Source organism: Crocodylus porosus, unplaced genomic scaffold (assembly GCF_001723895.1).
Source record: "Crocodylus porosus isolate Cpor-Errol unplaced genomic scaffold, CroPor_comp1, whole genome shotgun sequence".
Classification (NCBI taxonomy): Eukaryota; Metazoa; Chordata; order Crocodylia; family Crocodylidae; genus Crocodylus; species Crocodylus porosus.
In genome coordinates, this window is record NW_017728906.1 from 36,982,400 (window position 1) to 36,998,348 (window position 15,949).

Sequence of the window (15,949 nt, forward strand, 5' to 3'; positions counted from 1 at the left end):
GGTTAATAATAGTCCTTAGCCCATCTATAACACTTTATAATTTCAAAGCATTAATGAGCCTTCGCAACAACTTTGTGAGGTAGAAATTATCACCTGCATTTGGTAAGTGTTGAAATGAACACGAAAAGGTTAAGGCCCGGATCCACAAAAGTACTTAAGGAACCTGAAGTAAGGGTTAGGTGGGATTTAGACACCTAAATCCAAACATTAAGCACCCTCACTCCTGTCCCAGAAAGCACCCGTCATGTAAATGCCTCCATTTTCAACACTGAAGTTCTCCAGGTACTAACATTCTGCTTTTGAGTGTGACGGCCTTGATAACACTGAGCAACTTTGCAGCTCTCTCTCACCAAAGCCCCACAGGTGTTCACAGCCTGGGTGTTTTTCCATCTGTCCCATCTGCGTGAGGCTCAATTTGTCAGGCAGACTCAGAGCATTCTTACTGGGTCAGGCTCTGCACAAAATGTTGTTGAAACTGCAACTTGCTTTAACAACATGGCCATTGGAGCTGGTGTCCAACGTTTTATCCAGGACCTCAGAAGTAAGAGCCAGAGAGTGCAAGTTCAAGCCAAAACAGAAGCACTCATGCTGCAGCCTGTCAGAATCCAACAAACCTGTGAATTCTGCTAAATACTTTGTCACAAAGACATGACAAAAATAAAGACACATACACAGAAGGGAGCTGGCTAGTGCCTGGGCACCTGTCTGGGAGAGAGTCTGTGATTCTCATCTTTACTCCAATAGCTTTTAATTAATTTTAACAGTGATTATTTTCATGTAAACTACTAATACATTTTGGCAGGAGGCAAGGCATACTCTGCCGTCAGTCTTTCCCTATCGGCTTATTTAGATGAGTCTCTGCCTAACATGCTGGCTTTTGTGGATCCAATTAGAAGGTGGCTCACCTTCCCTATTTGCTTTTTGGGGAACTGCCTATTGCCTTACTCAGGGCTGTGGATTCTGTCATAAGGGCATCCCTAAATAATTTGTTCCAGGCCATGATATGGGGTGACACTAAGAAACCATTCTATAGGGCACTAGTCCTGCAATTGCTTAAAGAGAACAGTGCCACCTACTGATTAGCTTATTGTGGCCCTTGATTTTGTCTTTGCTTTTTGTCCTTTTGTCCGGTTTTCACTCCGGGCACAGTCTCATCCAGATATGTGTTCAGAAAGATACCTGTCAAACTTAGCATTCTGGCACTGCATTCCAAGCACATGCCTCTCCTTACATGGCTCCAGGCACATGTATGAGGTACAGTGAACAAAGCTGGTTATTGGTTCACAGATGAAAAGAAAAGAAAACAGACAAGAAAACGGAAAGGAAAAAATATGTGCTTGCTCTGAATATTGTTGGCAAATGATACAGATACGTGCTTATAAGGGTTATTTGACCAAGTGAGTGACTTCCAGCAGAAAAAGAGGACTGTTTACTGTGATTTACTTGTCTTGTAAGTTGCATGCACCTAGACTAACATTAAGTAAGGTGACACACATCAATACTGGCCTTGGATGAGCACTGGGATAATTTGATAGATGCCCAGAGAACTGATGCTGGGGAAAAAAATCATATGAACACATGGCATGTGTCATCAGCAGAAAGTTCCATCAAAGAAAACCTTTTAGTGCAGACAAGTTCAAAATGTGAAAACTGATTTATGATATTTTAGAATTGTAGTATAATAATGTTAGTCTGTGCATTTCCTCACAGTGTTTTTTTTTCTTCTAATCTGCAGCTGCTTCTTCCCCTCTTGTCCCTTGAAAGTCTCCAGAAATTCCACCTTCACCCACTCCTGCCAGCCAAAGCCTCTCCCCTTCCTGTATATTATTAGAAGCTACTCCTTGCCTAAGTGAGGTGCCAAATAGGGAGTGAGATTAAAGTAACATTCCTAGCTGGGGAATTGGGGCTAAAAATGGAAGGGTTTTAGTTTCTTTATTTTTTTAGTTTCTTACTTCTATTCATGACAACTTTGTACAATACCTAAGATGATGGGAACCAATCAGCTTAAAGCTTTTGGCACAACTATGACATCACTATTAGATAATACTAATTTACACTACTTTGGCAGTGTGTAAAGGGTGCTTCAAGTGAACAATGTAAAGATTCTAGTAAATGAAAACCAGGTCTGAAACTGGCAGCTTAAAGCTAAGGATCAGGGTGTATTTGGATGGGGCCCTTGGAAAAAGGCATTGTGCTCCTTTGCCCTTTCTCATCTCAGAAATGATGGTCTAACCCCCAGGCCCAACTGAGATCACTGACAGAGCTCCCCAAAGACTAGAATTTCACCTAACACCTCTCTGAGGTGGGAAAGGAGGTTGTAGGTGAGGAGCAGTAATAAAGGAGCAGGAACCTCAGGGGCAAAGGGTGGCAGAGACCACAAAAAAGGGCATAGGGTCTAGCTAAGGAGATGGAAAAGAAATTATAAAAGGGCACAGCAGGGAAAGCTGGGGATAAAAAGACAGAAACAAAAATAATACAGAGTAAAGAGGATAAAAGCCAAAAGTCACACAGCTTTAAGTGTAGATAACATATATTTTAAATATGGTCTGAATGTGTTGTAGAGGAATACAGACTGGCTCAAAGTAGATGGAGATTTATGTATGGGCATGTGCAAATTTGAATTTGTTTGTGACCCTCGGAATTGAAATGGTTGTGCACCTCCTCAGTTTTCTGCTAAGTGCAAGTGAGATGACATGGGCTGCCCATTTAGGTTTAGTCATGAAGTTCATTAAATTGCTGAGAAGTCAAAGTACTAATTAATATCTTTTAATGATTTTATTTTGACTACAAATCAGCCATTGTTATTAGCGTGACTTTTTCTTCCAGACAGTTTAGCTTGAGAAGACTTTGGAAAGAGGGCACACTATAAACAAAAGCAAAACAAAACAAAATAAAAGAGAAGTGCTAAAAGGAAAACAGATTGTTTGAAACTATGTAACCTCTTCATCCAGTGAGGTACTTTGTTTTCCCTAAACACTATCCTTTTAGGCTGAACGTTTTATGATCATACAAAATAAGAAACCACTCCGAGGTTAACAGACTCTCTCATCTTCCCCAACATTATCCCAAGTTTAAAAAATGTACAAGCACAGCTCTGCAAAACCAAAAAATAGATTTATTGTTATTGGAATTAGGGCAGTGGTTCAGCTCTTGGCATCATCACTGTTTACAGCAGTAATGCTCCCGGAAGACAGGAAGCTCTAAAAATCATCCTACCATTATTTTTCTCCTGTTGATGCTTTCTGATTGAGAGTTCTTCAACCCAGACCAAATTTAAGTAACCCAACAGAATATCTGTGAGCTGGCAAAGATAGAAGGAGTCATGCTCAGTCCCACAGACCACATGATGTTTTCAATTCAAATATCCTCACTGAACTGAATCATATATTTCCTTACACAATCAGCAATTCATACAAAAATGTCTCCACTGAATATATAACTGTGTACTCTAGTCAGTTTTGATTGTACGGTATTATATATCTTCTTCCCTCCCCCTACAACTAAGTTTCTACTGAAGACTTGAACCAAGAAAGTAACTTTGTCTAAAGGTCTCATGTTATTAATTAATCCATATTTGTGTATCAATGATATTTGATTTGTAAGATCATAAATCTGTTAAATGTGGAGAGTCTGCATGCCAAAATTGGTTGGGATTACTCAGTTTACAGAAAAATATTACTACATTTAACAGCCCTAACAAATAGAGGCACATATCCTAGTGAAAAACACCTGTGCCACTCTCTTTTAAGGTGAAATTCACTTTGCTCATATAAAGCATAAATGAAGACTTTATGCAGATGAAGTGTGACAATACTGGAAGGCAAACTCTATCCTTCTACCCAAATTCAAACCCAAGGTATGAATCTTTAGCACAGCCCCCTTCTGTGACTACAACCCACCTGGCCAATGTAGCAACCAACTTTACCATATGGGTGATGTAGCAACTAACTTCACCATTTGAAGCAAAGTATTAAAACCTTCAATCTATTTAATCCAGTGGTGGGCAAAATGCAGCCCATGGGCCAGATGTGGCCTGCTAGGCTATTCCATCCAGCCCACAGGGCCCCTGAAAAATTTAGAAAATTAATAGTTATCTGCCCCTGGCTGCCTTTCATGCAGCTTTTGATGTCTTGTCAAAACTCAATAAGCTGCCCTCCACCCGAAATAATTGCCCGCCCCTGATTTAATCATACACACTGTCTTCCATACCACCACAGCCCACTAGCAATAGAAAAGCCACCCTGTATGGGCTCTTCTCACATAGCCCTATTAGAGTATACATTATGGAGGTTTGGGTACCAACCTTGCAAACTAGGAAGAATTTTACCCTTGGATGACCTGGTGACTAAGAATGATATAACAGAGACAAATGCAGAAGTCCCTTTATTAAGTTATAGAACAGGGACAGCAGAGGCAAATTTTCTCCACATATTTCATCTAGGCCTGATTAAGACCATCTTCATACCCTACTACTAAGTCTCTGAATTAAAGGTTTATCAGTCTGTCCGTCTGTTTACTTACTTACCTATTACAATAACATGAATACTATAATGTTTGTTTTTAGGTTGCATTGATTGCAACTTTTCTTTTTCAAATTCCCTGCTGTTACATTTCTTCAATTTCAGTTTTATTAATTCTAATGCAAGGAAATTGGTATATGAGGCTAGCTTCGGAAAGTAACCTTCTATTTCTAGAAACCCCTTACCCCAGAGTATATTCAAACATTAGAAATACAATGCTACCCTATTCTTACATGAAAACCCTGATTAATAGGGTCAGAGGCAGACCCCACTGTAGTCAATTGGATTCTTTCCATGGAATTAAATGAGTTTGGATCAGGAACCCAACTAACTGCTTGAGACAGTTTTTGCTGCTTTTTAGATTCAGCTGAATATCAATGCACTCTGCACGATGCATACTGATATTTTAAATTAGGTTAAGGCAAATTTTAACAAAATGCCTTTAAATACTAAGTTATACAATATGAGGCAGAGTCTGTCATCAGAAGGTTAGTTAAAATAATTGAAGTTGGTATCTGTCCCCATAACTTTCTATGTGTAAACCTTCCCATAATGTGAATTTAATCTTAAACTGATATTTCTTCCCCAAATTTATAACTGAAAGAAAGACTCCTGGAGGCAGATATTTCTGATCATGTTTTGCAATATCCTTTAAGTGTCCTCCTACAGGCTGTGTAAAAAGTTGAATAACATTTGCAAAATTATTCACTTGATCCTCATCTTGCTGCTGCTGCTGCTGGAATTTTTTATTTCAGTTTTATTCCTTCACAAAATGCAACTTAAAAAAGACTGTGCAATAACTCTAGTTATACCTCTGAACTCCTGCAAAAGGTTTAAATGCAAGATTGACAGCTTCAGCAGGGAAAACAAGATGTTTCTGTACCAGTTGCAACTATATTAACATATTAATAATGATTTTCATCAGCAAAACTTTGTTAAAGGTTATATTCTACAAAGCTGATAGGTATTTAGATTAGTGAGTCCAAGAGGAAAATATATGGTGCCTATCATACCACGATGCTTTCCTTTTTCAAAATAAGCATTCATTTTTAATTTTTATCAAGACAATTGTAGTTTTAACTTTGTGTATCCATTTTATTTTATTACAGTAACCTACCCAAATTAAGAGAAATGGATATTTTGCACTGGTAAGAAATTCTTATTGAACAGAAATGGAAAAAAATATGAATGAAAGGAAAATTTTGGAGAAAAATATAAGGAAAATTGTTGCCAGTAAGCCTGGCAGAGGAGTGTAGGGTGTCTGTAGGCTTAAAATACATTTTTCTTTGAGAAATGACTTAGTAAGGCCTGCAAGCCAGACAGGCAGGTTTTCCCAGTAGCATTCTCAACCTAGGGTGAAGAATAGTAATCCTGGACTTCAGCCAATTCCAATGTAAATCTGTTTTGTACTGGAAAGCACGCCAAATCACCTTTATACAACATCTTGCTGTTTCTGGAGACCTGTGATAATCTCAGTTCCCTTTCTTGGTATCAAGAAAATTGCTTTTTCATACTGGACTACATGCCTGGCAACAGCAAAACTAGGCCAATTCCTTGCTAATAAACACCACTGAGTATCACCATTAGTTACTTGATTAACTCTTATCTAATATGTTATACAAGTTTATCCTTCAACATACACAAAGGACCAGACCTTCAAATGCTGTAACTCTGTCAAAGTCAACAAAAAATTATCAATTGTATAGGTGAAGATCTGGCCCACAATCTCAATTAAGGACTCCAGAAGTAAAAGCTAGCGTTTCCCATACTGATATGTAATAGCTTGCATTCTTTTTAAAACATGGCTGAGGAAAAATTAAGAGTTAATTTTGATAATTACAAGAGTTATTCTTTTCTATCCTCTAAAATATTTGAACTGTCAACAATTCTGATAGCTTTTCAATGATGATGATTATAGTCCAAATGATAACTGACACACAGTTAGAGAAAGTGAGGCATGAACTTGAACTGCTCCTATTTAAAGCCCTTCCTTATTATATACCACAATAATGATTTCAAATCACTCAAGGTACACAGACAGTATCCACAATTACCATAACTGATGTGAACTTTCAATCACTGTTCATATAGTATTGGCATCACATTATCACTAGTGACAGCTGAATTTATTCAAAATCAAATATTATACATCAGAGTTTCATTTACTTTTCCTATTCCAGAGAATCAAAAGAACCAATGCCCTTTGATGAAGCTTATTCTTATTCTTTAGTCTTTATGCAAACTCAACAGAAAAGAACATCAGAAACCATGAAGCCAAATGCAAATAGCCCACACCTTTAGAAAACAGTTCAGTGTTACATGAATAAACAAAAGCATGTATTAGTCATTCACTCAAAATATGAATAGCCAATGGCCCTTTTGAGATTAAACCTCCGAGACTAAATAGTAGCATACAAATCCCCACGTCACTTCATAATTTAAATGATCAAGATATAGAATTAGAAGTTTTATAATGATTATTGTATTTATTGTGTGTGTGTGTATGAACAATCAACATTTTTGGCCTCTGAACGGTTTTAACAAAGTAAATGGCAACAAAAATCCTCTCTACGAGATTTTTCTTTTGAACAGCTAGCATTCTCTCTCAGCTATCAAATTTTGACCTTGAAGAGCACACAGACCACAGTTATGATTTCTAATTTCCCTAGCACGGCCAGGAACCAAACTGCAGGTCTATTTTTGTTAGTTTCTCAACCACTTTTGCCAACTATTCATCTGAATCTTCAAAATGTTTTCTAAACACTCATCTCTGAATCATAATGCGAATTCCCTTTACTGAAATGGTGTAGCCTTTAATATAGCATATTAACATGTTTAATGACTGATACTTTTAGACATCACAGCATCTCAAATGTTTTTGGTAAATGGATATAATTTTCTCTACATCACCCTATTATTATCCTTCATTAAAAGAACAAAGCTGTTTCCAGATGCAGGTTTTTCTACCAAGTGCGTTCTGAAGATAACCCAAACAACAAGGTTTAAAGGATGTCTCTTTCTGTACATTAGGCCAATGGTTTTCAACCTATTTAGATTCAAGGCATCCCTTGGAAAATGTCAGTTCCTAGTTTTTGCTCTTTTTTTGACTACGGGAAGAAAACAGAGACATTTCTGTTGCAAAGAACTGAGAAAGACCACAACAGATCAGAATGTCTTTAACACTATAGGTTCCTATTTGAAATCTGTGAGTCTATCCTGTGACTCATGTTTGCACACCTAATAGTATTAATGCTGCAGAGCACCCCACAGAACTCTGGAAAGGATCTCATGACATCCAGTGTGCCATGGCACCCTGGTTGAGAATCACTGCATTAAGTTAAGAAAGCTACAGTACATTTGAGTATACATATACATCTGAGTATATGTTTTATATGTAAAATACATTTGTTTCTCATGTTTACAGCTTATCTGTAAATCTGTTCTAGGGGAATAGCTTTCTAAAATTGTACATAAACTTTGCATTTCACAAACCATGTTTTTATGTCTAGAAAATGTAGCTTCATTTATAAAACCATTAAAGTCTGCTGTCTATAATCAGTGTAACTTCCTTAGGCATAAGCCTGATCCTACTCCCACTGTAATGAATGACTTTGCAGGGAGCAGGAATGAGACAACTATGCAATCTTCCTGAAGTATGCTTATAACTCCATTCATGTTTATGGGAGTTATGCATATACAAACACATCAAGAGGAGACTAAAACACTAAAAGAAAACACAGAAGGAAATCAGGGTAGGGAAGATACAATTAGCTGAAAAGAGCTCTGTCTGGTTCCAAAGAGGCAATAGTGCTCAATATATTAAGCAAATATAAATGGTGGGAATGCAGTGGATATTGCCAGTTTTGATTTGTAAATTTCACAGTTTTGAAGGGACCCTAATCAGCAATCCTCTGTTCTGATTTTACTAAGATATGAACTAAGCTGAAAAATGTATTTGTAAGCTTTGTATGAAAGCATACTGGCAGTACCTTACTTTTTGGCTCCTCAGCTTAAAACAAAAATAGCCATGTTACTGAAATTAATTTGCTTCTCTGCTGTGCACTTCATTCAGCAACCTATATTTATGCACACAGATTTTGCTTGCATGAACCACTCACGTGTTTAAGGTGAGCATTATAAAATGAGTTCTTAAGATTACCTTGCAATGCAGACAGAAACAACATTGTTTAAAGTCTGTATTTTCTAGGATTATGAGTCTGATCTAACATACACTACAGTTGATAGAAGTCTTTCAACTGATTGCGCTAAGTTTTGGATCAGGCCTGTATCATTTGTTCATTCCATGACAAATGAATTAGGCACATTAATTTCTGGTAACACTTAAAGATTTCTGGTAACATTTTGGATAGACTAATATTCTGAATCTTTTAAAAAAAACTTGTTTTCTGCATATAACAGGGATATGCTTTTTAAAATTTACTCATGATTAAAAGTTAAGAGTGAAATAAAGTGGTCTAGATCTTCTGCTGACAAAGCCTATTCAGTTCTATTGGCTCATAAATAGCTTCTACCCACCATTTTTAAGTACCTTCCACTGGTGCGCTAAACACATGCGTACAGACGCTTCTCTATGTTTATGTTAGAAAAGACTGGGTCAAAGAAATGTGCCTTGGACTCTGAGTGGATCAACTTCATCATGATTCTTAGTTCCTGTGGGTGCTCATCCCAGTCACGAGCTGACTCCCTAGAAAAGCACTTTCTCCTGCAGAGTTGAGCTTGGCCCTTATAGAAGAAATTTCTGTTGGACCAGAGGAGTCAAATTATCACCCACAGTCTTGGAGAATAAAGATGCACTGATTTTCTCCAGCTAAGGATGTGCCTCACTACATGGGGTTCCTTTCTGCTTCTGAGATGACACAGATATTCCTCAGGGTAGAATCTAGCCCATTGTTTTTGGATAGTTTTTTAAACGAGAATAGGAAATAGAAGTCATACCAAGGAATGGCTCTGGTAAAACAATAAAAATATATGACGAACTTGTGCACCACAGCAGTCAGCACAAGCCAGATCTTGCAGGATTCCCTAGCACAGAAGTGGGACATATTTTGTATTCAAATTGTACCTAATTGGAACTTAGCTCAAATAGTAAACACAGTCAAAATATAGCTGTGAGCAAAACCTACCTCTTCCACTTCTGCCCACAAATCTGAGGTCGTTGAACCTGGCTACTTGGTTTTTCATGGCAGCTGTAGCATTTCTGAGCTCTGCAGAGTAGTTTTCATCATTTCCAGCCATTACTGTGACCAGTGTCCCATCAGGGACATCTCCTAAAGCCACCACCTGAAAAGAGTAAATAAAAATCCTCAGTTTCCGTATGTGAAATGTATTTTAAATCTGCTTAGAGTCAGTAAATGATCTGACAAAAAAGCAAAAAGCAACAAATTATACAGAATAAAAAGATCCTTGGAGTAAATAGGATGTGCTTCTAAGTGAGTTTGCAGAGCTGGGTACAAATATTTTTAGCTAAATATGTCTGGAACACTGAATACAGGTGTATGCATGTAAATATGTACAATGTGCAGAAACATATTCTGAAATAGAGACACTTCAAATTACCAGTAAATCAATGACAGGGCCTGATTCGGCTGCCATCTGCACTGATGGAATTCCTTCTGCCCTATGGCAAAGTAAATACAAATGATTGTAAAAGTAATATGAAGCCCACTGTCTTTTAGACATAAAGGGCCTGATTCCCCACCACGTTCATTTAGTCTTATGCTATATAATTCCATTCACTTTTGTGCACCTGGACCACCGTAAAACTAAAGCACTGATGTGGAAAAGGAGGCCTCAAATGTATATTTAATCCATGTTCATTTAACTGCTTCATTTTTATTTTAGAAGCAAACTGATGAAACTTGAACCCTCTTAAAACTTTGTGTTAAAATTGTAACATGCACTGATAAAACCTGAAACAGTCAGTTTGAAAGTTGAATTTGTCATGAATGCTTCCGCTGTGAATCCACTGTCTCAATATCTAGAAATATTGAACTAATATTAAGAATGTATCACTTGCTATGCACTTGACATACGATGCATAATAATTAGGTTTCTAATCCTAACTTTTCTGGTTGGTGTCACAATTTTCATGTGGTTTAAACCTACTGGTATATAGCATTGCCTTAGCTTTCTATGCAGGATGTAATTCTGATTTAATATAAACCAGTTTTAAGCTGGTATAATTCAACTAATTTCTCTGGCACTTCCCTTTATTTATTCTGACAGAAGAAAGAGGTGAATCAGTTCTCTGTCTTATTTATTTAGATTCTGTCACTGTTGCTAAGATTCTCCCCCCCCACCTCCCCAGTTCTGTGGCTGCAGTGGTGACCTCCGCATTACTTTAAAAATGTAGCTAGCTTTAGCTTCCTCTTTTACATATTTTAAGAGGAAGCAGTCCTGCATCATGTCTTCTGAGGCACTGCTTGATTTTTTCCCTTCCTCTTAGCATTTTCTAATTTATTTCCACGCATTCAAAACGTTTCAAACTTTTTGTATTTCTTCTACCTTCACACCGAGCTTTCTACATCATTTTTACTATGCCTTTACTTACTTCCTTTATTATACTTATGTCTTAGTCATACTAATTCCCTCATTTCAAGAGACCCCCTTTTCAGGTGTTTCAATTCTTCCTTTATGTAAGAAGCTATATTCCCTGATGCAATACTCTTCCATTTGTTTTTTAGTGCTTGGTAACCCTTATTTTCACTTCCACATACAATAGTGTCAAAATTCCCTCATTATGCATATATTTCTACTTCCTCTTCCACAACCCTCTTCAGTGGCCCATACTTTTGTCTTTTGTTCTCCTCTGAACAAAGTTAACGTGCTTTCATGGCCTCTTCTATAATCAGCACTTGGTATTTCAAATTTTCCTATATGGGATAGGCTCATTCTTTTTTCATTTCATAGATGCATATAATGTTTCAATAGAAGAGCACTCTTTCTGTACACTCTCTCTGTCTCTGTCTCTCTATCTCTCTGTGTGAAATGGAAGGGAGAACAATTATGGAAACATCTTTTGATATAAGCACATGTGTGTAGGTTTAACAAATTATACCCGCATGTATTAAATGGAGAAAAGCCTTCAAAATACAGGGAAAGTGCTGTACTATTAAAAACAATATATATTTTAAAATCCATTGTATTCTAATACCCCAAAGACAACATCAAATATAAGGAATTTGAAGAAAACCCAAAAAAGTATAAAAACTTGCAGAGTCAAAAAAGAAACTGGAATGAACAGTCATAAACGAGAAGCACTGAAATACAAACATTTACATTATAAAACAGACTAAACAGATAAGTAGGGACTTGCTGACTGGAGCTATCTAGTACTTTGTTCTACAGTTCAGCTCTTAAAAAAATACATCTTCAGCAAATTGGACAGAATATCAGCATATCTATTCTACAGCACATCTCGATCCACCAACTAAATAAAATTGGATTTAGATGATTTCCTTATCCTGTATTGGACAATTAATCCATACTGCAATTTACTGTTCAATTGCACCAATAATCATACTTTCTTTTAAATATCCTTTCATTTTCCCCCCTCTTGATAATCATGTAATTCTTATTCCAAGCCTTCAATTTAATGAAGAATTTTTGGAGGGTGAGACAGATGAAGCCAGAATTTTTTTTCTGTGTTCATTTAATTTTTTTAAATTGCTACAGTAGATGTTAGCAGGAACTCTAAACATCCCAATTCTACATTGTCATTTAAGTACAGGATCTTGGCTGTACACAAATGATTTGAACTGAACTGTGTGCAGCTAGATATTATTTCTTACTCTGTTTTTACAAGCTAAAGATTGGTCCTCTTTAAAATTATCTGATTTTTTTCTCAAAGAACATCTGGGGGAAAAATATGGTACCCGAAACATAAAGTTATGACTGATTTGATAATCAGTAAAATATTTCAGGTCTCGATACCCAGGAGTAGCTACGGTTTTTGGTGGGGAGGGAGGGACTAAGAGGTTAGAAAACAGGTGGCTTCGCAGGCGACACTTTCAGAAGTTCATCAGGAAATGCTGTTATCTTTTTTTGTTTCTATTTGGATAATTTCATGTGGGGAAATGAAAGATCCTGCCGGCACCGAGCATTTGAAACCCCTGCCTTGTTGGCAAAGGTGCAGAGGGCTGGTAATGTAAGGTCTACAGCGTTCACTCGTTACCGAACAGAAGCGGAGCTCACGCTTCCCCGACAAAACCACCCTCCAACGACCCCCGCCTCAGAAAGGCTTTTGTTCCCACCTGGCAGCTGGGGCATGATGCGAGAGGGGATCTTTCCTTCCGCACCTTGCGCGGCGAAACTCGGAGGAGCTGCTCAGCTCTCGACCCCAGTTTTGTCTGGGCAACCACCTTGCGGAGGCACTAGGTGGTTCTCGCCCGCGTGTGGAAGGGCTGTGGTGGGACTCCGCAGCGGACTGCCCCCATTCCCCTTCCCCGTGCAGGATACGATCTCCCCCCGCCTGCCTCGGCCACTTGAAAGCGAACAGCTGGCCCGCTCCGAGGGCCATCAGCAAGCCAGAGGTGCGGCCCACAGCTGGCCCGCTCCGAGGGCAATCAGCAATGCAGAGGTGCGGAGGGGAAGCCAGATGTGCTCTCGGAATGGGGTGAATCTCCCTGACCTCCCCGTTTCTGCCTCATCCCCCTCCAGCACTGTCCCCAGGCACAATCCTAAAGCCGGCCAGCCGGGGCAGTCTGATCTCCCCCGGGCCAGGCAGCTGCAGGAGGTAACCGAGGGATTCAAACGTGCCCGCTCCAGCTGCTGAAGGGAACCACTTAAGGCCGCTCAGAGGGAGCTGCGACAGCTCAGGGGAAGGGGAAACACATGTTGTCCTTGCTGGAAATATATAGATCAATGGCCAAAGAATTGGAAAAAAAACGCCAACAACAGGAAAACAAAACCCAAGCTCAGGGAAATGATCAATAGGCCCGGAGTAAAAGGAAAGAGGGGCAGCTTGAAGAAATGCTCGCAAGCAGGGAAGGGCAATCAATCAGCCCCTGGAGGCAGGAGCTGGGGAGCGACTCTTTCCTCAGCCGTTGGGAAGCGGCTGCAGCCCTCCCGGGTCCTAGTGACAGAGAAGCGGGGCTGGAAGGGAGCAGGCTCAGCCCTGGCCCAGCACCCACCATCCAGACCCCAGATGAAGTGTCCCCCCTGAAGGCAAAGGCCACAGGTCCTCTGGCCAGGGAGGGCGCTGCCACCTCCCTCCGCCTGCTGCCGGGGCCGCACCTCGGGGGGCATCAAGGCAGCTTTCTCCAGCCGCTGGGGGCCGGGGGCTGCCAGCCCAGCCCAGCCGCGGGCCTGCCAAGAGCAGAGCTGCATCGCAAGTCGCTTTGGCAAAGGATCCCCCCCACCTTGTGCCAGGCGCCGGGGATGGCAAGGGCTTGAAGTCAGGCACCACAATTAAAACCAGCCTGAGGCTCCGCCAGCTTGTCAGGCCTGATGCCCTGCCCCTGCGCAACTTTCCCGGAGGTTTCCTATTGAGGGGGGTATTTCTGGGTGCAAAGTCCAAGGCAGGTGGGGCTGGACCCAGGTTTCCTATTGAGAGGGTGTATTTCTGGGTGTAAAGCCCAAGGGCCCGGGCTGCACCCAGGTTTCTTATGGAGAGGGGTATTTCTGGGTGCAAAGCCCAAGGCAGGTCAGGCTGGACCCAGGTTTCCAATTGAGAGGGGTATTACTGAGTGCAGCACCCAAAGCACCCCGGGCTGGATCCTGGCTTCCTCTGGAGCGGGGTATTTCTGGGTGCAAAGCCCGAAGCAGACGGGGCTGGAGCGGGGTTTCCTATGGAGGGGGCGCAGAGCCCAAGGAGCTGGCCCCAGCGCCCTGCGGCTCGGCTCTCTGCAGGCCGGGGAAGAGAGGAAAAGGCGGCTGCGGCTGGATCCCCCCGGGGAAGCGGGACACCACAGGGCTCGCTCCGCCCGTGGGGCAGGCAGGAGGGCCCCAGGCGGCGACCCCCCCGCCCCAAACCACCACCACCTCCTCCCAGCCCGGCTCCGTACCTTGAAAGCGATGGGCAGCGTCTTGTTGCAGCGCCAGTGCGTGGGCAGCACGGAGCAGAGGAAGTTGGGGCTGTCGGTGCGGACCAGCTCCCCGGGGTGGTCGGCCAGCACCTCCACCATGCTGCGGTCCGCGCCTCTCAGCTTCCCCGCCAGGGCGCCGCTGGGGTCCGCGCCGGGCAGCGGCAGCGCCTCGCTCATCTTGCCCGGGCTCAGCGCGGCGGAGGGCGGCGTGAAGCGGCGGCTGGTGCTGGTATCTACGGGGATACGCATCACAACAAGCCTGTTGAGTGAGGAGGGAGGTCCCGGGGGGTCCGAGCAAGCGGCGGCGCGGGGGGCCCCCGCACGCACCCGCCCGCGGTTGCTAGGCCAGGCCCGGGGCAGGCGGGGGGCAGAGGCACGCGCGCACACCCGCGCCCCGCGCCCGCCGCGCCGAGCGGGTCATCAATCCGGGGCGTTTAGGCAGGGCAAAGTCTCAGACACGCGCGCGCGAGCCGATCCCAGCGGCCCGCGGCTCCTCCAGGTGCCTCGTCCCTACAGTCAGTCCCGAGCGTCTTCCACGCACCAGGCTCGGGGGGGAGGGGCACGGACACGCGGGGCCAGTCACACGCGCGCCCAGCTCTGCGGCACTTCAGCAAGCCGGGGCCGCGGGCTCCGCGGAGAAGTTAAACACAGCACAAATCCAGGCATGTTCTCTGAGACACGGGGCGGCTTGGCTGGGTTGTTGCGGGGGGTTTCTGCTAAGGAGCCTTGAAAACTCAGCGTCAGTAGTTGGAGGCGCGGTGCTCTGGGGGTGCGCGCATGGCAGCAGCTCTTGGCCACGGCCCGGTCCTCTCCGTGCGCCGCGGGGAGGGTGGAAGTAGACACTTATACACGTGTGTGTGCAGAGCGAGAGAGAGGGAAGGAGAGAAGGAAAGACAAAGAAAGAGAGGCTAGGAGAGAGTGGGAAAAGAAAGGGAGAGGAAGAGAAGGAAAGAGAGTCTAAAAGAGAGAAAGAAAAGGAGAAAGAGAAAGAGAAACTACGAGAGAAAGAAAGGAAGAGGGAAAAAGGAAGAGAGAAAGGGCGAGCGCTTTTGGCGTGATGTCTCTCGTAAATCTTAGAAAGACCGCGGCGGATCTGCGGCTAAGAGGTCCACATCTGAATGGCTGGTGCTAGGTTTGGGAGGGCGCGGGGATGTTGCGGTTCTCCCTGTGGTTTGGTGCGTGTGAGAGCTCCCGCGCTCCCTCCTAGACACGCACTGTTCAGAAGTTCAACCACGAGTCTAGTCTGCAGCTACTTTCGTGAGTCACTGCCTCTTTCTTTCTTCCTTCCTTCCTTTCTTTCAGAGGCAATCTTCCTCTATTTCGGCCCCAGGACCCGGCTGCTCAACAATCTTTTAACCCCAGCAGGTGGAACTCATGATTTTC

At 42.4% G+C, this 15,949-nt stretch overlaps 1 protein-coding gene across 2 annotated transcripts in view; it reads right to left on the reverse strand.

The window, feature by feature from the left end:
* RUNX1 (runt related transcription factor 1) overlaps positions 1-14,995 on the reverse strand; it is an 84,713-nt gene extending 69,718 nt beyond the window's left edge. For both annotated transcript variants that reach the window (XM_019528900.1, XM_019528899.1), the window contains exons 1-2: positions 14,546-14,995; positions 9,665-9,821 (exon numbers count right to left, since the gene is read on the reverse strand). In XM_019528900.1, the coding sequence (XP_019384445.1) occupies positions 9,665-9,821; positions 14,546-14,815 (427 nt within the window). In that variant the 5' untranslated portion in view covers positions 14,816-14,995. The remainder of the gene's footprint in view (positions 1-9,664; positions 9,822-14,545) is intronic.
* Between the last annotated feature and the right edge of the window lie 954 nt (positions 14,996-15,949).